General features: G+C 42.9%; 2 protein-coding genes across 2 annotated transcripts; one reads left to right on the top strand and one right to left on the bottom strand.

Annotated features, from left to right (window-relative positions):
- Positions 1-86: 86 nt before the first annotated feature.
- Positions 87-3,554, bottom strand: arl2 (ADP-ribosylation factor-like 2). The gene is made up of 5 exons (XM_030076026.1): positions 3,354-3,554; positions 2,889-2,999; positions 2,518-2,680; positions 1,343-1,423; positions 87-779 (listed from the first exon to the last, which is right to left on the bottom strand). The coding sequence occupies exons 1-5, from the start codon at positions 3,416-3,418 to the stop codon at positions 645-647; spliced, it is 555 nt and encodes a 184-aa protein (XP_029931886.1). The 5' UTR covers positions 3,419-3,554; the 3' UTR covers positions 87-644.
- Positions 3,555-11,053: 7,499 nt separating this feature from the next.
- On the top strand, positions 11,054-16,649 carry batf2 (basic leucine zipper ATF-like transcription factor 2). Its single transcript, XM_030075741.1, has 3 exons — positions 11,054-11,143; positions 12,473-12,592; positions 15,597-16,649. Exons 1-3 carry the CDS (start codon positions 11,054-11,056, stop codon positions 16,647-16,649), a joined length of 1,263 nt encoding a protein of 420 aa, XP_029931601.1.
- The last annotated feature ends 4,167 nt before the right edge of the window (positions 16,650-20,816 follow it).

Below are 20,816 nucleotides of genomic sequence, written 5' to 3'. Positions count from 1 at the left end.
AAACGGAGTCAAGTATGTGGATCTTGTGTGAAACAGGCATGAAAAGCAAAATCTGCATTTCAATAGTAAGAATGTAAGAGCCTCAATAGAGCAGACATCAAAGTTTATTAGAAAACAGTGAGGCACAACTTGTCAATTGACAAGTTTGGAGAGTATAAAAGCAGGAGCTACTCATGGTTCTCACCTGTCAGTGCCTTACATACATATACACACACACACAGAGGCATATACACACAGGAGATTAAATCTTCATCTTGACTGTCTCCTGCAGTGGGCAGTCCATGTCTGATGAAAGGCTTTGTTTCTGTTACTGTGCTGCATGCACTTACATTTGAATTCTGTATTTACATCAAACAACAAACAGGGAAGCACACAGCCTGATTGGTACAGACACTAAAAGTAGCCAGTTCCTCGCTCCCTGTTAGTCCTGACGTCTGCAGTCAGATCATGACACTGCAGACGTGACTGAACCTACAAGACAAGCGCTAATCACCTGCGCCTCCAACCAATGTGTTGCAGAGTCAAAGAGATTGGTATTTTAACAGTTTTAGTAGCAGTTTTTCCTCCATAGTAAGACACATTAACTCACTCACACACACACACACACACACACACACACATTCACACACACTCTCACTCCCTCTTCAGTCAGCAGTGAAGATCCTTGCAGCGATATCGTCTAGTAGCCAGTCCACTCCGGCCAGCAGGTTCTCTCCTGTTACAGCGCTGCAGCCAATGATGCACCAGTGATGGCTTTTAATCTCATCCAGAGCCAGCACCTGCAGGAGCACACACATGCACACACACACACACACACACAGTAAGTCACAACCACAACTGCATGTACATTTGCACCCATTCATTTGACTACATTAATATTTTCCTGTTTCGATGCACTGGTAGCGTATCTATTTGAGGACAATGAGTGGAACTGCATTGCAAGGCACAGAGATCCTATGTACTAAACATGATTGCTTATCTGCACTGTATTGTTTGTGTTTCACCTCCAGTGTTGGCTATGCTACTAATCAGTTATGTAGCACTGACTTTATTATTTCATCGCTCTCTACTGCGTCAAGCCTTGTCTTCCAAAACAGTACAACCTTCACTTCGCCTGTCTGCGTCTGTGTACAGCGACGGTTATCATCACCGCCTTGATAAAATCAAAGCACTCTCACCCAGAGAGAATAAACTTTATCTGCCATTTCTTATCTCAGCTGGTTCAGTGTGAGCGTCTGCATCAACTGAGACCAAAACAAACACGTTTTAAATATGACAGACAACAGTCCCTTAGCGTGCTGTTTCAAAGGTTGAATGTGGTGTTGTTGTGTGAGGTGCTCACCTCCTGTATGGCCTCTTTGGACAGCGCTCCTGGTAAGTCCTGTTTGTTGGCAAACACCAGCAGCGTGGCGCCGGCTAGCCTCTGGAGCCAGACGGAGAGAGGATGATGGAAAAGGTCAATGACCTCTGCTCGCATTTCTTATTTTTCCAACACTTACATATAACCACAGATGGGACAAAATATCCAAATATCATGATACTGCCTCTTGTGATAATATCGATGCACTTGTGCCAAGTATTGGTGTTTCAGTTTAATTTGCTCAGATGACAGGTTTGTTCCCTGCCTTTCGGTATTTTATCTGCAATTGTTCATGTTGCAGTCGCTGTGCATATTAAAACACTGAAAAACACAACTGGTATCTGCTCACTGGAAAATTATTCTGCCTTTTCCAGGTGTTTTTTGTCTTCTTGAGATAAAAACACTGATGTATGATTGCTGATTATCTTACAGTATATTGTACAATCGCCTGTATCCTGATGCCATTGTTATTGTAGGTAAAATAATGTTACAGTTTCATATCACCTGTTACCCAGTGATTCCCACCTGTACATATAACTTTGACTATTGATCAATGTTAAAAATTAGTTATTAGTTAATTACAGTTATCATTAAGACCGTGTAGCTGATGCAGTAATGTTTACCTTTTGGAACTATTTCAGATGAGCTCTCAAAGCTAGGCGATGCATATGAGATAAATGGAATAAATATGAAATTATAAGCGATACAAATATGAGTAAAATACAAAAACTGAATCATTGAACGTTTCACCCAACACATAAAACATATCACCCAGCACAGGGGATCCTCTTATCAGCACCTCCAACACGGAGTGGCATCCTTTAACGTTATGGCATGACTTACATCTGCAATGTCATGTTTAATTATCAAATTCAGGCTCATCCCATTGAATCCAGTCGCAGGTTTGGATTTGATGTCACATTTTCAAATATTCCTCACAATGTTTCATGGCTGATTTTTTTTTTTGCAGAGTTTTTTAAAAATCTGCCTATCATCAGTTTGGAACAGAGACGTGAGTCATACAGTCATTCTGATCTGAGCAAAAAAATAATTCGGCCAGATGAAAATGATAATACTGAATTATCCCAGAGCCCCACTTGCACACATTCAGCACTTTAACCTTGTGTGTGTGTGTGTGTGTGTGTGTGTGTGTGTACCTCCTCCAGCAGCAGTGCGCTCAGCTCTTGCCTGCAGTCCTCCATCCTCAGTCTGTCCGCGCTGTCCACCACCCACACCAGCCCGTCTGTGCTCTCAAAGTAGTTCCTCCAGTAGGACCGCAGCGACTTCTGGCCCCCGACATCCCAAATGTTCAACTTGAACCTGGAAACCGGCAGAGAGAGAGGAAAGTGGGACGAGGAGTTAGAGGAGAGGCAATGAGGATTCAAACAGCACAGGAGGTGGAAAACCAGGAATACCCAGGACAAATCTAGAAAGAACATATATACACACACACAAAAAAACTTGACACTGGAGAACAGCAGTGTGGTTTGATGTATTTGAGTGTGTGTGTGTGTGTGTGTGTCCCAACCCTCTGTGCTCCAGGGTTTTGATGTTGAAGCCCAGTGTTGGAGAGATGGTGCTCACATCTTCTCCATTAAACTTCTTCAGAATGGTGGTCTTCCCCGCGTTGTCCAGACCTCTGCATGTGCACGGTTAAGGACCAAACACACACACACACACACACACACACACACACACACACACACACACACACACACACACACACACACACACACAAACCCTTGGCATTTTTTTTTTTTTTGGGTGCTTTAGCTGCCTCATTCACCCCTTGCTATTACATAAGCTCGCTAACTACCAAAGCATCACACACACAAAAAAACATCTTTTACACACAAACCACCAATTTCTACACGCATTACAGCATTAAAACTTAAACTTAATGTGAACGCTTCCTGTAAATAACATTATTATCAACAGAGAATGGGCTGTAATGCTAGTATGAGCGGTGCCGGCACAGAGCTCCAGAGGATACAGCATCAGCAGTCTCATCTCCCGCTCCTTGTGCTTCATCTTCTTCAAAATCGTCAGCAGACCCATCGCAACTGCGTCCCGGTTAACTCCAGCTAGACTTTCATTTGTTTACGTGGTAAATAATTCACTGGTTCGACCAGAATGTGTATAATCTGGATTATTGACTAAAAGCGCATGAAGCGTTATTGAACAGGAAGTAACGGAGATGCAAATCCCGCCCTACGTAATCGCCAGTTGGTGTGTTCTGTATAACGTGGGTTATGATTGGTTACTGTAGACGTTTGTCAAACCTTCGCAGGATTTCTGATTGGCCAGTTAGCATCTTGTGGCGTGGCCGAGTAGGAGAACTATGTGGTCATGTGAGTTTGGCGACCCCATGCGTCAATATTAAGAATTACACATTTAACATCTGCAATTTGTTGTTGTTTGTTTGTTTTTTTATATATACTTCGCAGTGTTCTTGTTCTGCATGCACGTTACACTTGACAATATGGTAAAAAAGGAAAATAACACTGGACAACATAACAAAAAAGAAAGACAATAGTTGGGTAACACTTCCTTCGACAGGGATACGTACAGGCATCAAAATGCATAGAGTCATTAATTATGGGAAATAAAACCCTTCTATTACCTTCAAATTTACTCAAAATGTTTTAAATCATTTGGGTCAACTTAACCATAGCAGACCTCCAGAAAATGATTTTAATACAAATAGTTTCCCAAGTTGATGTGCCAGGTTCTTTATGTGTCATGATGACCACATAAATAGCCTTTAAAATAAAACATAAACCTCCCCCCACCCACCCTCCTTACATCAGGAGTCAGAGGAATCAGGTTTTTCCTCCCAAATGTCAAATTTACTAAGCAGATGGAAGTTTTTGAGGGTTATAAATAGGATGTTTTAGTTCCTCAGTGTCCAAAACAACTACATGGGGATATTCCTTTTATGTTTTTCTAAAACAGCCAGGGATCAAACGGACCCCAAAGAAACACTGATGCGTACAAAATATGAACAGCACATTGAAAACATATCATCATGTTAATTTCATGTTAAATTAAGAGAGGTCATTAAATATCAGGTTAAAAACTGTGAATGGGCTCAATGGAACCTCAGATATTTACATGTTGCTGAGCCAAGTGCTACAGACTCCATGTGTGTGCGTGTGTGTGTGTGTGTGAATGTGTAAACTGTACAGACAGAGAGAGACATTGTTTCAGATGAGTATTTTATTTGCAGGGTGTTAAAGCTGAAACAACATTCAGATTCAGACTCCTGCGCACAAACCACTACAGCCTGAAAGGAAACACTGATTCATAGTAAAAAAAAAAAAAAAAAAACACCTCTGGTCTGCTGACTGTTCAGAGCTCATCGGATTTTCTAATGAAAAGGAGAAAGTGCACAATAAGTAAGCAACCACAGCAGCACAGTCATGTTGAGGAGTCGGGGTTACGAGCTGTGAAAGTTGGGTGGAAAACCGCCACATCCCAAGTTTTCCTCGGCGAGTTTGGGGATTGGTGCTGATGTGGCCATAACAGATGAAGAGTGGCCAGGCTCCAACCGAGAGAAAAATCACCAACTGGCACTGAGAGGATGGAAATCTGCCTCATGACTAACACAAGGGTTTTATTTCCTTGTAGGCAAAGCTATTGCAGCACCGGGTACACTCCCAGAAGTTAGGCTTCCATCAACAAAGAGGACTTTGCCTCTGTTGGGTCATGTCATCACCTGTTTTTGAGAACACCGGGAATTATTCAGGAATCCACGGGACATCTTCAACATTGGACATCTTTGTGAAATTCTACACTTCATGGAAAATACAAGCCATGTTTAAACAAAACAATATATGATAACTTACCCACCAGATCAGAATCAGAATCAGAATCAGAATACTTTATTGATCCCCAGGGGGAAATTACTTTTATTTACAATAACCAGATGCTGAAAGACAATCATCTTCTCTCTATATTTTGTAGGAGCAGCCACAACCAATCAAAATCTAGAGTTTGACAACATAAAATTAAAACTGTGAGATACCAAAATTGTGCCCACAGCCATAAAAATGTATATTGACTGAGAATGCATATTGCTTTTAAACTGTAAGATTTATACCATTACCAATAATGAATGGAATATTTAGCATATTTATTTATTGACATGCCGGATTATGGTAGGAATTAGAATACATATTATGACCAATAAGCTTTATCTCGTTGTAACATACAGTACAGGCCAAAAGTTTGGACACACCTTCTCATTCAATGCGTTTTCTTTATTTTCATGACTATTTACATTGTAGATTCTCACTGAAGGCATCAAAACTATGAATGAACACATGTGGAGTTATGTACTTAACAAAAAAAGGTGAAATAACTGAAAACATGTTTTATATTCTAGTTTCTTCAAAATAGCCACCCTTTGCTCTGATTACTGCTTTGCACACTCTTGGCATTCTCTCGATGAGCTTCAAGAGGTAGTCACCTGAAATGGTTTTCACTTCACAGGTGTGCCTTATCAGGGTTAATTAGTGGAATTTCTTGCTTTATCAATGCGGTTGGGACCATCAGTTGTGTTGTGCAGAAGTCAGGTTACTACACAGCCGACAGCCCTATTGCACGACTGTTAAAATTCATATTATGGCAAGAACCAATCAGCTAACTAAAGAAAAACGAGTGGCCATCATTACTTTAAGAAATGAAGGTCAGTAAGTCCGGAAAATTGCAAAAACTTTAAATGTGTCCCCAAGTGGAGTCGCAAAAACCATCAAGCGCTACAACGAAACTGGCACACATGAGGACCGACTCAGGAAAGGAAGACCAAGAGTCACCTCTGCTGCTGAGGATAAGTTCATCCGATTCACCAGCCTCAGAAATTCAGAAATCGCAAGTTAACAGCAGCTCAGATCAGAGACCAGATAAATGCCACACAGAGTTCTAGCAGCCGACCCATCTCTAGAACAACTGTTAAGAGGAGACTGCGCCAATCAGGCCTTCATGGTCAAATAGCTGCTAGGAAACCACTGCTAAGTGGAGGCAACAAGCAGAAGAGATTTGTTTGGGCCAAGAAACACAAGGAATGGACATTAGACCAGTGGAAATCTGTGCTTTGGTCTGATGAGTCCAAATTTGAGATCTTTGGTTCCAACCGCCGTGTCTTTGTGAGACACAGAAAAGGTGAACGGATGGATTCCACATGCCTGGTTCCCACTGTGAAGCACGGAGGAGGAGGTGTGATGGTGTGGGGGTGTTTTGCTGGTGACACTGTTGGGGATTTATTCAAAATTGAAGGCACACTGAACCAGCATGGCTACCACAGCATCCTGCAGCAACATGCCATCCCATCCGGTTTGCCTTTAGTTGGACGATCATTTATTTTTCAACAGGACAATGACCCCAAACACACCTCCAGGCTGTGTAAGGGCTATTTGACCAAGAAGGAGAGTGATGGAGTGCTGTGGCAGATGACCTGGCCTCCACAGTCACCGGACCTGAACCCAATCCAGATGGTTTGGGGTGAGCTGGACCGCAGAGTGAAGGCAAAGGGGCCAACAAGTGCTAAACAGCTCTGGGAACTCCTTCAAGACTGTTGGAAAACCATTTCAGGTGACTACCTCTTGAAGCTCATCGAGAGAATGCAAAGAGTGTGCAAAGCAGTAATCAGAGCAAAGGGTGGCTATTTTGAAGAAACTAGAATATAAAACATGTTTTCAGTTATTTCACCTTTTCTTGTTAAGTACATAACTCCACATGTGTTCATTCATAGTTTGGATTCCTTCAGTGAGAATCTACAATGTAAATAGTCATGAAAATAAAGAAAATGCATTGAATGAGAAGGTGTGTCCAAACTTCTGTACTGTATATTTTGTGTTAGGGTTAGGCTTGAATCCATTTTTTTTTTTGCCTAAAAAGTGTTTATGTAATGTTTGTCTTTCTACTCACAGAATGTCTGTGACCATTTCTGCTAAATTATACCTCCTGCAGGCTCCATTATGCTGGAGGGATCAGAGGTGGTACAGCTCTCATGTGGGATCATAACACACACGGTAAAATACACACACTGTCTTCTGATGGTTACAAGCATACAGTCATGGCAAAAAATACTGGCACCCTGCACTTCTTTCAGATAATTCACCACTACTCCCTGAAAATTAAAAATGCTTTGGTATTCACGTTTTTTTTTTTTTTTTCTTTTGTTGGCATTGTAGCACCATAAAAAGCAGGGAAACAAGCCAAATCTGTATCATTGCACACAGAACTCCAAGAATGGACACAGACATCAAAAAGCCAGACTGGAGTTTGCCTAAACTTACCTGAGGAAGCCAAAATCCTACTGGTAGAATGTCCTGTGGACAGATGAGACCAAAACAGAGCCTTCAAACAAAAGAGCATGGTCCCTCAGGTCAGACATGGTGGAGGGTCACTGACATTTTGGGTTTGCTTTGCTGCTTCTGGCACCGGACGCCTTGACTTTTGTGCACGGCATCATGAAATCTGAAGACTATCAAAGCATTTTGGAGCACAATGTAGGACCCAGTGTCAGACAGCTGGGTCTCCGCCAGAAGTCATGGGTCTCCCGGCAGGACAATGACCCAAAAAAACACCAGAAATGGTTTAAGACAAAGCCCTGGAGAGTCATGAAGAGGCCAGCAATGAGTCCAGATCTAAATCCCATGAAATATCTACGGAGAAACGTCAAAACAGCAATTTCAATTCAATTTTATTTATTTATATAGCCAAGAATCACAACTTACAAATTTGTCTCAAAGGGCTTTACAGGAAATACAACATCCTCTGTCCTTGGACCCTCACATCGGATGAGGAACAACTCCCTAAAAAATTCCTTTAACAGGGAGAAAAATAGGAAGAAACTTCAGGGCAGCAACAGAGGAGGGATCCCTCCCCAGGACGGACAGACGTGCAATGGATGTTGTAAGCACAGAAAACAAAACAACAAAAGATATATATGTATAATATAAAGGAAGTAATGTAAAAAACAGTTGGCAGATGAGGAATGAGGATGCCGAGGGGAGCCAGATGTACTGGAGCAGCCAGGGACCTGAGCCACACAGCCACCAACACCATGATGACCTGGGCCAATAAAAGACAGAGCACGCACTCGGAAAAACTCACATCAACCATTCACACACACTCACACAGAGACACAGAGACACAGAGTCCCCCTGATGTTTTCAATCTGTCCCCTCCCTCCCCCACATTACCACTGCTACAGTTAGTCCGGTCATAAAATGGTTAACCCACGACTCATCCCGATTGCATCTCTTTTTTATTTTCTTTGCTGTGTTTTGTTTAAATACTTGTGCAAGACATCAGCTGCCACACAGCACCTTATAACTCACTGAAGCCTGGGAAAATTCACTGGATTTCCTTCAGAAACATGGGGCAAAAAGCCAAGAAATGACAAAGAACCACAAGAAAATGACCAGACAATGTGACAATGCAGACAAGTGGTTACTGGAAAATAAGGGGGGAAAAAAAGTCTTCATTCTATACCCCCATATCTATTTGAAATGATGGCTACGCCCCTGGATACTGATTCATTTTCTTTTTTTGTTCATTTGTCTACAAAAACCTGAAGCTGTGGATAACTGAGGCCCATATCCACTGCAGTCTGCAGTTCAGTGCAACAGCTCTGCATAAATTCTACCTTTTTGCAATGTTCAGTTTGTGTTGACATTGTGGACATTGTGTGGCTTTAATTCTATGTTTATCACTGAGGTTGTAGTTTGCATAAGTCTTGTACTGGACTACATTATATTGAGGTGTTTCTCATTTTTGTCCTCCCCTATTTATATACATGAGGGGGACAGAATAGTGGAAACACCTCTCAATAAAATGCAGTCCAGGACAACAGCATCACTTACTATGAGCTCAATTACTTGTAGCTCATACTGTGACAAAAAAGAAATCTTGAGCATTATAGGCCTCACAACAGTTGGACTGGACTATATTAGATTGTGCAGGTGGACCTAATTAAGTGGCCACTGAGCGTGTGTGTATTTTGTGCTCATACTAACACCTCTGAGTAAAAGAAAACTACTTTAACTAGAGGTAATGGAGTTAATGAAATGCTTGAATAAACAAAATCAAAAAAGACAAATAGTGATCTAGTAGTCAACCAGCTGATTGGTGGTGATCGGTGTGTCACATTTATTCTCAGTCACTATTCACAGCTTACAATAAAACTGCTGTGTGACATGCAGACGGACCCGCTCGCACCCACGCCCATTTCCTCCAACGTCCCGAATAACTTCGGGGTTGCATCATCATTTCCTGCGAGCTAATAAATGTTCCTCGCTCCAGGCTACGGTCCGACCTGAGAAATTCCCCTTTGGACCATACAATCTGCCGGGATGCTCTCCAGCTGGCTGCTTCCTGCGGGTGTAGGTGCGCGCTGCTCTGCTTCCCGGCAGAGCGGGACAGAATTTCCCCGCACGTGTAGGAAGTCCACCCCCATGCCAAATATGGGCATGGCCCTTTATATACTCTCATGCTGCCTTCATGTGCTGTCAGAAATATTACCAGTCACAAAGTAGAAGCAACAGCACCACAAATAATGACATTTATTTTAAAGTTTGGTTTACAAAGTACTTTGAATAAAAGTAGATAAAAATTGTAAATAAATAAGGAGGAGGTAGCAGAGTGCACAAGAGGGAAATGCATAGATACAGCTGTAACCTACATATGATAAATTAAGATTAAGATAAGACCATGAGGACCAACACCCGCTTAGTTCAATAAGTTATGTGGTGGAATGTCTATACCAAACACTAAATAAATATGTAAGAAATTATTTAACGGATGATGCTGAAATTGCTAGGCAAAGTTTCCCAAGTGGTTAATATTGGAGAGTGGGAATTTTCTCAATATCCAGCAAAATCCAACAATAACAAAAAAGTTCAATGTTTTTTTAGTGGTATTAATCACTGCAACAGTCTCAAGGGCTTCACAAGCCCACAGTTTACAGGAAAAAGCCCCCCTACCTGAATCCTGATGGAGGCCAAGAAAAAAATATAAAAAAAAAACTCCCACAAAACCGCAGAGGTCAATAGCTGTAAAGACAAAATGGAAGGAATCTGGGGAGAGACCACAGAAACAGGAAAGCCCCCTCTACCACATCAATTACTAGGCTGCCTACATGCATTTCCTCCCCTGCATCCTGCTGCTGCTGCACAAAGTGCCTCCAAGTTGCTTGACTGGCAGATCCAGGCTGAAGTTGCAGGATCTCACGTCGGAGCTTCTGGAGGCACATGAAGGCAGCGTGAGCCTCTTTTAAAAGAAAGTGAAACTGAAAGCAGAGGCTGCCTATCTGATGATGCATCGCCCACATACTGTGTTGGTGCCAAACCTCCTGCGGTCAAAAAGTCATTGCCTTGTGTGCGCTGAGCACTTCCAGTCTTTGGACTAAACACTGACAGTCTGCTCCACAAGTCACCGAGCAGCAGAGCCAGGCTCAGCAGCCGTTTGCACCAAGGAAAGACAGCCAAATTTGTCGAGACTACCGTTTTTCCTCTCCTGTCACTCTGCGGCTTCCCGGGTTTATGACCCCAGCTGCACACAGGCGCACTGGTTTTGCGCCAGCTGTGATCTGTGCATGGCAGCGCTGCGGTTTTAGCTGCGCGCACACACGGACCAGAGAGTCCTCCACCCTGCCCCAGTCCCGTCGGACCGGCTGAGGGGTAGGAGATGCCCCCGCTATTCATGGAGACCAGATCCGACCCCGACAGCCCCTTCTCGGTGTCAGCGGAGGAACGCCAAAGCAACACTCCTGACTCGGTAAGTCAATCAGTCAGTGAATCAAAAAAAGCAAGCAAGCAATCAAGCATCAATCACCCCGTCTGTCAGATACTACAGGCTACAAATATCACAATAAATGCATGAACTGCATATAACCCATAGGCTATGATAGATAGATGGAGATATAATAAGAATATTATACTGCAGGAGAAAAGTGCACGTTTCATTTGCTGTTATGGCTCTATTTATTTTGCCGTTTTTTTTTTTTTATTACCATCTGTATCCTCACCTCTGTGTGTTAGTTTCTCTTTTCTTATCTCTGTTTTATTGATTTGCCCTTTGTCTTGTCTGTCTTCAGCTTGTAACTTTGTTCTGCTTTGTTGTGAAAAGTGGCACATAACATGAAACTATTAATGTGTTTAATTTAATTTAATTTGATTTGATTTGTGTTTGATAAAGCGACAATAAACGTAGCACTGAGTACCACAGACATGCTGTAGCCCAGTTAGGAATATCAGCAATATCATAGTAATATAAGACTATGTTAAGGCAAAATAAGTGATGTTTAAGACAAATACATTAAAGCTGCTGCCACTGTTGCATCTCAGCTGGTTGTATAGTTGTCACTCATTATCAGGGTTTCCTTCCTCTGCTGGCTTCCTTTCAGGCAGGTATGTAGAAGCTTAGGTGGAAGCCAAGTGCAAACAACTTTAACAATGGTGGCAAAGAAAAAGTGTAACAACCTTGAGCCTCCAGGGCCAAACATATGTCATCGGGTATTTCTAATATTTCAGCTGAGCATATCTTGTTCTCTCTGTAGCTGACTTGTCATTTGGGAAATGACCCAAAGCAGAAAAAAGAAACTGTGTTTCCAGAGGGGAATAAATGTCTGATAGAAGAAACTGAATGTGACCACCTTGATTACTTTAAGTTTTTACAGGAAAACATGATGGAAATCAACAATTTATTCATCAAGTTTCACTTCATTGTTGCCTGACAAATAGTCCAGTCAGTTTGAGTTTGCCCTGGGAGGCTTCACTTGGCGAGAGTCACTGTTGAATTAAACATAAACGCTACAGTACATCAATTGTCCCTGCCATCCACATCCAAGTCTGTTTACATCTTCATCGTCTCACTTGCAGATGACATGACCCTTCATGTGACAGGTTATTCCCATTACCTCACTAGCAATGGAATCCATTCAAAACACATGACGCAATATCAAAAATTCATTTGACGTCTGCCTAAAAACAGTCATTACTAGAAAAAGGCTGCAGGGTATGCCACAAGAGAAGTATGCACTCGCACACGAGGATGTGCACTTTTGTACATGAGCGTTGTGTGAACCTGGCTGGCTTGTCTTGACAGGACAAAGGAGGAGAGGTGCAGCAGACAGGAGAAAGAGGAGGAAAAAGAAGAGAGAAGAACAGAGATGCTGCGCGGAGGAGCAGGAAGAAACAGACCGAGAGGGCTGACGAGCTGCACGAGGTCTCACTCTCATTTCTCTCATCTCTCTCTCTCTCTCTCTCTCTCTCTCTCTCTCATCTCTCTCTCTCTCTCTCTCTCTCTCTCTCTCTCTCTCTCTCTCTCCTCTTGGACTCTCGCTCTGGCCCTGTTTCTGTCCCTGCTGCTCGCTCTCTCTCTCACACGCGCTAATTACACAGTGACTAGTGGCAGCAGTGTCTCCAGTCTGTGTGTGTGTGTGTGTGTGTGTGTGTGTGTGTGTGTGTGTGTGTGTGTTGTGAAATCAGGCTGCGCGCTCACAGCCATTTCTTGTAAACACTCTGCCTTATAAGAATGACTCTCTCACTCCCTTCCTTTCCTCCCACCCCATTGGCTCTCCATTTGTCTCTGCCCCCTTCACACCCACACCCACACACACACTCACACACACTCACACAAACACACACACACACACACACACCCACACCCTTCCCTTCCCTTCCTTGCCAGTCCATTCATGCATCCCCTTTTTAGGGGCCAAATTACACACACACACACACACACACACACACACCACACACACACATGCAGACACGCACGTACTTGATACATTTTCTGGCACCAGTGGAAGTTTTTGTTTGGGTTTCATGACTTTATGTCCTCAGTAAAACAATGTGTGTCTTCACTGAGAAAGTTCTCAGTATGAATGAGGAATTTGGATGAAAAAGTTTTTCCACAATTTGCTTTCATAATTATATTTTGTCCTCACAGAGTATACTCTACTTGACCTTTGAATATTGAAGTATATACTAATCCACAACACCAACAGATAGATCTTTGCTGCTGACAGAAGTTTGTGTGAAGAAGTTACTGTGGGAAAACTACTTGTCAGAAGATCTTCTTGCTCGATTCAGCCGCTGCTTCTGCTTTTGCCATATGCTGGTAAACTTTCCGTTTCTTACTTTAAATAAAGGCGTTAGCACATACATTGTTACTGGACAGCACAACCGATCTGATTCATAAATTCAAGGAAATCCAAAGAAAGATGTTGACCTTTTAAACTCTTGGCATCATGTTTTCAGGCCACAGACGGGTATTCTTTGTTGTATGGCAATTATTAGCCTAATAATAAATGATAATAGCCTAATAATGCACTTTAAGTACACAAACAAACTTTATATTTATGCTTTTTATTTACTTTTTATAACTGACAGAAGTGACAACAACTCTATGATACACTTACACATCTTCACAATATTCAAAAACCTCCCTGTAACAGTTCATAAATAAATACAAATAGATTTAATTCATAATTCATAGATAAAGAAGTAAAATTAAGTAAGCAAGTAAATACATGGATTTAAAAAGGAAAAACATGAATTGGAAACAATACATTGCTCATAGTAATGCTACAATGTGTTCAACAGGTGTGAGCAGAATAACTTTTTGCATATGTCATTTACCCAGAGAAGAAGCAGAGCATTTCCTGGGGAAAAAAAAGGTTATGTGTGCTCAGCTGATGTTGCCTGTCCTGGGCAAATAAAGATAAAATACTGCGCAGTCACAGCATGCAGAGAAGCATTTACACAACTGTGTTAACAGTCAGATTACTCTAAATATGTTTTGGATCAAAGTTTCTCCAGAATTTTTGCAATATGGAGGTAAATCAACAGGCTATTATAGCATTTGAGTCATCATTTAATCATCTTTTATCATCCGATTGCTGTTTCTTAGTAGTAGATATGAGGCCTTGAAGATTCCTTGAAGTGAGTCACTTGTGATGCACTTGCAGTCGTTTTCAGTTTGACAAGAGGAAATCCAGACTAACCACAAGACAGAGCTCGCTGTCTTTTTTTCAAGCTTAATTTCCCTTTCTCTTCCTTCCCCTGTCGGCCAAAACAGGAATATCCTACACCACAATAGGTTGGAGCGGTGTGCATGCACGTGTGTGCGGTGTGTGAAAAGACAGAAGGACCCCGCACTTTCGCTTTCGCTTCATGTCTGTTTCTCAGAAATTGCTGGCAGACCAGTGTAAGGAGATCCGTGGTGTCAGGGAGCCCTGGTTGGCTGAGTTGCAGCTTGGCACACAAACACACTTGTGGCGTTACTGTTTTGGAAACTGACTCGGCGATCTTTGCCCTCGGGCTGAGTATGACGAGTTTCAACTCCTGTGTTTACTGTTACCGAAGCTGATCTTCTGTGCATTACTCAAGTCTGTGTTTTTGCTTCAGTTTGAGTATTAAATCTCACTTGTGTTTAACCGTGTATTTTGCTCTCAGGGTAATGAGAGCAATGAGAGCAGCCGTTTGAGCTCGGTGGAGACAAATGCCGGTTGTTACAGGGGAGAGACTTTATGGACACTCGAATCAGTAGCTTTCAGACTGCAGTCAAACTAATGGAGCTGTAATCACAAACTGTGAGTGTGTTGGTTGATCGGTGATGTGGGACCGACCGAACAACACTAGAGGCTCTGAACGAATCCAAGCTGATTTCTGTGGGTTTCTCGCCAAATATTGATGCTGTATTTTTCACAAGAAACATCCCTGGCCTGCAGTCATCAGCAGCAGCTACATCTCTCATCTCTATGTGCTCAATTATTTGACAACCACATTGTTCTCACCACCCACCCAGTCTGGTTATGCTGAACTTGCACTACCAGCATAGCAGGTTCAGATTGTGATACTTAGAACTCCCTCTTATTTCCAGCAAAGCAGAAATGGCACAAAATTAGCTTATTAGGAAGTGTTGTCATTATAAGTTGACTCATCATGCAGGGCTTAGCATTTTAGTAAAGTACGAGTGAGGCCTGGTGTGTGCCCTGGGACAGGATGCAATAATGCTTATAGTTTTCTCTTGATATATTTCTTTAATTAGTGTGTTTATTGCAGGCGCCAACAGATGAGTCTTCCTCTCAGGGATAATATAGACAAACCTGACTTGACTCCTTTCCTCTTATCCTCTCACTGTCTGTCTCTGCATGTTTTTCTCCTCCTCTTTGACTCCCTGTCCTATGTCTTCCTAATTTTTTCCTCTTCCCTCTCCTTTCCAGGAGCTCCAGCGTCTGGAGCGGTCCAACACGGCCCTGGAGAAGGAGATCGCTGCGTTGAAGAAAGACCTCAAGCTCTACACCAAAGTCCTGGAGCGTCATGAGCCTGTCTGCCGCCTGCGAGGCTCTGCTTCCAGCCCGGCCGCCTGCCTGCTGGCTTCCAGCACCCCTAGCATTCCTCCGCAGACCTCATCCTCTGTCCAAGATACAAACTTTTTACCCTCCCTGGGCTCCGCGAATCAACTGTTAGCCTCCACCTCCCCACCTGTCCCAATTGAGACAACACCCACCACCATTCCAATGTGCTCAAGCACCAATACTGTGCCTCCTCTGACCTCATACTCCAGTTTTGCTGCTCCACTCCCACTCTCCACCTTCTTGACTTCTGATCCAGGTCTTCACACCCTCCCCTGTCCACCAGATTTTCACGTCTCAACCTCAATTCCTGCTCTAACAACAAACACCTCAAGCATGTGTAGCAGTTCATCTACTGACCTCTTCGCCTCCTCTAGCCCATCCATCGACCCCACATCCAGTATCCCAAATTCTTCATCTCCTCTGGTGTTTCCTGGCCTTTCTTCAGCCACTATAATGCCCCCAAAGGGAGACAGCGGTGGTCTAGAAGCACAGGCTTGCCCTGAGAATGCACCACAGCGTCACCCAGGCCAATTCACTGGTACTTTGCACCTTTCAAATCCACAATGTTCCCTTTCACAATTTCCCTTTCAAGATTCTGCCTTCCCAGTTTGCCCTCAGACAAATCTAGATCTTCCGCCGGCTCCTGCCCTTTCCTCAACCCCTACTTTTAGTCAAGAAAATGCTGCTAATCCGACCCCCCTGCGACCCCTCGTCACCGTCCCCAGTCCTCTTGATGCCCCTCAGACTACCTCGAGCGTCTCAACCATCCCTAATCCTGGTCTTAGCTTCAACTCATTACCCATTTCTCAGCCTGGGTCCTCCCTGTTTACTGATCCTTCAAGAAACATCTCCCTTTATGATTTTCTCGAGTGTGATGAGTGGATACCAGGCAATGCAACATGCAGGTGGGACATGTGACCCTAATTTCCCCTTTTCCACCAAAAAGAACCTGGTGCTAGTTCGGTGCTTAACTGGTTCCAACAAAGAACCGGTTTGCTTTTCCATTGGCCAAGAGCCAAGCGGAGCCAAGTCAGAGCCACGTCATTACGTCAGCGTAAAATGTGATTACGTGGGTGTGGGTGTGTGAGACGCTCGCTCGGAATGACAACAAGAAACATGGACGGCAAATGGACGACCCATCGTAGCGATGCAAATACTGCTCGTGTCTTTACAAGCCTACATTGCAATCCAGAGGCGAAAAACGCAATTATTGCTGGCTACCCGTCGTATGGCTACCCGTCGTGGTCGGAACGAACGACGACTATGTTTAGCTATGCGTTTATAGCGTTCGCTGTTCCCGTTTGGGTCTGTAACCCCACCCACCAATGACGTGGTTGGTCATGTCATCGGTTCTTTCTCTGGCCCCTGTTTAGCCGCAGCTCAAAGTTGGTGCTTGGCTGGAACCGATTTCGAACCAGTTTGGCCGGTGCTTGGGCGGTGGAAAAACAAAGAACCGGTGCTAAGTCAGGCACTGGCTCTGAACCAGCCCTGGAACCTCTTTGGTGGAAAAGGGGTATTTGTCATGTGGGCAAGAAAGGTCAGATTCCCTTTGGCTGAATGCTAATCTAAGGGCATGTTAACCTCAAGCTTGGAGTGGTTTAATTTAACTCTGGAGTGTTTACACTTTTAGTGTGGTTTGTTCAAGCAGGTGAGAGGAACGATGCCACTGGAACTCAAGGTGGCACCAAATAACCACACAGCAAAGATGCATCGGTCCTTGTCCAAGACTGTTCTGCAGTTTGTTAGTAGCAAGAATGTAATTGAAATAACCACAGAATACAAGGACTTATCTGTATAAAGAGCTGGCTGCTGACATCTGATAGCTAGCAGTTTCTCATGCAACTAAATGAACCACAAACCTGACTGATGCTCATATGCAGCGATTTCATCATTTGTTCTTCACTGATGTGAACAACAGAATAATTCAGTTACAGCAAAGAGCAGAGATGAGTCCATGATGCCTAGCTTATGTTATAAGGACTGGAATCAGATTGGCTTTGATGAGGGGTGTCCCTGTCCATCCAATAAACAAGCTACATGTCACTTGTAATTGATTGCTTGTAACTGGGCAGTGTGAACCTAAATGCAAAAAAGATACATTTCCCACGATGGTTCATGTCACAGAAAATTTACTTTAGGCGTGTTTGTGCCACAAATCAAGAGATGACAAGTTTCAAAACTGTCTCCGCAATAGCACTGAGAAGTGCCATAATGTGACTTCTTCACTTGTGCCTCTAATCTTATTGTGAACACACTGCCGAAGCCAGCTGTACACCCCTAGCATGGGTGGACTGTTTAGTATATTATAATCATGGGAATTCACATTTGGGTGATTTGGGTCAATTATAAAAAAATGAAACTAAAATTAAGATTTTCATAATTAGCTCATATGTGACAATTAGTGCTTAGGTGCCAATTTTATGTGTGCCAATCTGATTAAAGATAATGATTCAATTTTTGCCTATTAGAGAAATTACAGTTGCAGTATCTGTACTTAGCTCCATGTTGCAGCGAAGCTCCGAACATGCATGGTTATTTCAGGAGCTCTGTAAACATACCAAAGTTTTAGCAGGCCTTTGCTTGCAGAGTTTGTTACCAGGCTTTTATGGACTTGACCTCAGTGGACAGTTTTCATGACAACAGGCTGTAAGCTGCTTTGCTACATGACGAAATGCCACCAAACGGATGGATATAAGAAATTATCTACATATATATATTTTGTCAATTCTGTATGTTTGTTGGCAACTTACATAGTGAAATAGTTTATTGAGGATGTCAGTGATAGCGAGATGACATTTTTATTGATAATGGTGATAATGTTGATGATGATAGTAATGTCTTTGATGACAATAATGATGTGCTGACAATGTCATTGATGGCACTGATGATAATTATAATGATGATGATGATGACATAGGGTTTGGTTCCCAAACCTTTTCAACAAATAGGCAAAGTTATAAATGATTTTATCCTAGGAACTTACTGTATCTGACCCATGAGGCTGCTTGAAATCCATGTTTAGGAACTGCTGATCAGAGGAAATGTAGATTGGACAGCAGCTTTTTTTGTAACATGTTTAGGAACTCTAGCTGTGTTTATGCACTTTGATCGTGTTGAAATTATTTACTGATTTAAACCCTAATTATATTTTTTGTAGTAGATTATTAACTATATGAGAGTTAATTCCCGATTGCATTTAATGATTTAATATCTGGGGCCATGTGTGTGTGTGTGTGTGTGTGTGTGTGTGTGTGTGTGTGTGTGTGTGTGTGTGTGTGTGTGTGTGTATGTGTGTGTGTTAGTGATAAAGGTAGATAAAGTATTTGTAGTAGGGCTGTTCAATATGGATAGAGTCAAACAGTATGATATTTTTGATCTTGTAGCTCCACACTGAAAAGGAAAGACAACAGTTATGCTCTATCACTGTGTTATGATATCCAAAATCCCAGACGGTATCTTGTCATCATATCACGATGCTGATATATTGCCCAGCTCTAATTTGTAGTTGCCACGTGTGTATGTGTGTGTGTGTGTCAAAAATAATGTATTTATGCTGTTATTCAAGTTGCAATACACTTAATGGAAAAATAAAATTATTTTATTCTATTCTTCTATTCTAGTCTATTGTAGTCTTGTCTGGTCTCAGGGTGCAAAACAGACCCATATCAAGTCGCTGCTGATTGTTCCATGAGTTAATATGAACAGTTTCCAATAGGCCATTGGTCTACGGGCTATTATAACAGATTAAGTACTGTTGTTAAATGATTATAGAAATTGTGAATAGATTACATTTACATTTGACATGATTATGGAGCATCACTGATAGATTAAATAAAATTGAGTAACAGAACAGAACAGAACAGAACAGAACATTCTACAGAAAGTTGTTGATGGACTGTTATTATCAGAATAGAGACACCAGTTAATATCTCATAGAATATTTCCATTAGCCTAAGTACAAACTGTTATTAAGAGTTTATACATATTATTATTCAAATATAGTCTATACTAGATTGTAGACACGTTTAATAGAATACAGAGTGTCATTAACAGCGCAGACTATTATTAGAAGATTATTCCTGAGGCTGTGTAGAGTTTTGTTAATGAAAACTGTGAGGCAGAGCGGCAGGGCGGCCCAGGCCTGTCCGGAGCCAACCGGCCACCCAGTTAGTGTTTTCACCAGAGGACAGACAGCTGAGCTCACCTGCGACACAAGCAGGAGGAGGAGGAGGGGGGAGGTAGGCAGGGGGAGGAGGAGGAAGAGCACTACAGGAGAGAAAGGGGCGCAGGCGCGTGGTGTTCTGCACAAGCTCCATATGATGAGCTGGAGGTGTGTTTATGGTGAGAGTGCAACAAGGAGAGATGGCGACCCAAACACAGCAACACGACACAGTTCAGTGGCAGCCGAGGTGGCACTGTGTGTGTGTGTGTGTGTGTGTGTTTGGGGGTGGGGGGGTTGGATTTGGGGGTGGATTAGTGAAGAGATAGAAGAACAATGGTTATGGGACTTGATCCCTAAATCCCAGGGGCCACGGCCAACTACAACCTTGCACACACACACACACACACACACACACACACACACACACACACACACACGTGCTCGGATGGGAAGGGGAGGAAGAAGAAGGGGGGAGAAGGAGGGAGGCATGGAGGAGAGAGGAGGGAGGGGGTCTGGTGGGAGGGAGGTGAGACGGAGAGAAACACGGAGCGTCCAAACGGCGCGCTGCTGGAGAACAGGAGCGAATAAAACGGCAGATGATGAAGGGACGAGCCGCTGCCAGCCGTCTGGGACAGGTAACGGAGAGAGAGGACAGCAGCGGGGCGCATAACGGCTAATGATGCGTCTGTGTGAAATTAACGGGGTTTAAAAGGCAAGCAAGGCCACATAAATAAAGGCAAATAAATAAATAAATCCAGCATATAGCGTCATCCGCAGTGAGGAGCCTCTCTCCTCTCTCCTTGCACCACCTTAGGCTGAGGCACCAGTGGCAAGCCAGCCGGGATATGAGTGAAGCACATCCGCCTGCAACTTTCGAAATAAAAGTATTATCGTGGAATTTTGTTGCAGCATTTTTTTTAAAC

Source organism: Myripristis murdjan, chromosome 18 (genome assembly GCF_902150065.1).
Source record: "Myripristis murdjan chromosome 18, fMyrMur1.1, whole genome shotgun sequence".
Classification (NCBI taxonomy): Eukaryota; Metazoa; Chordata; class Actinopteri; order Holocentriformes; family Holocentridae; genus Myripristis; species Myripristis murdjan.
Note: the sequence above shows the minus strand (reverse complement) of the source record. Positions and strands in the feature narration are given on the sequence as shown.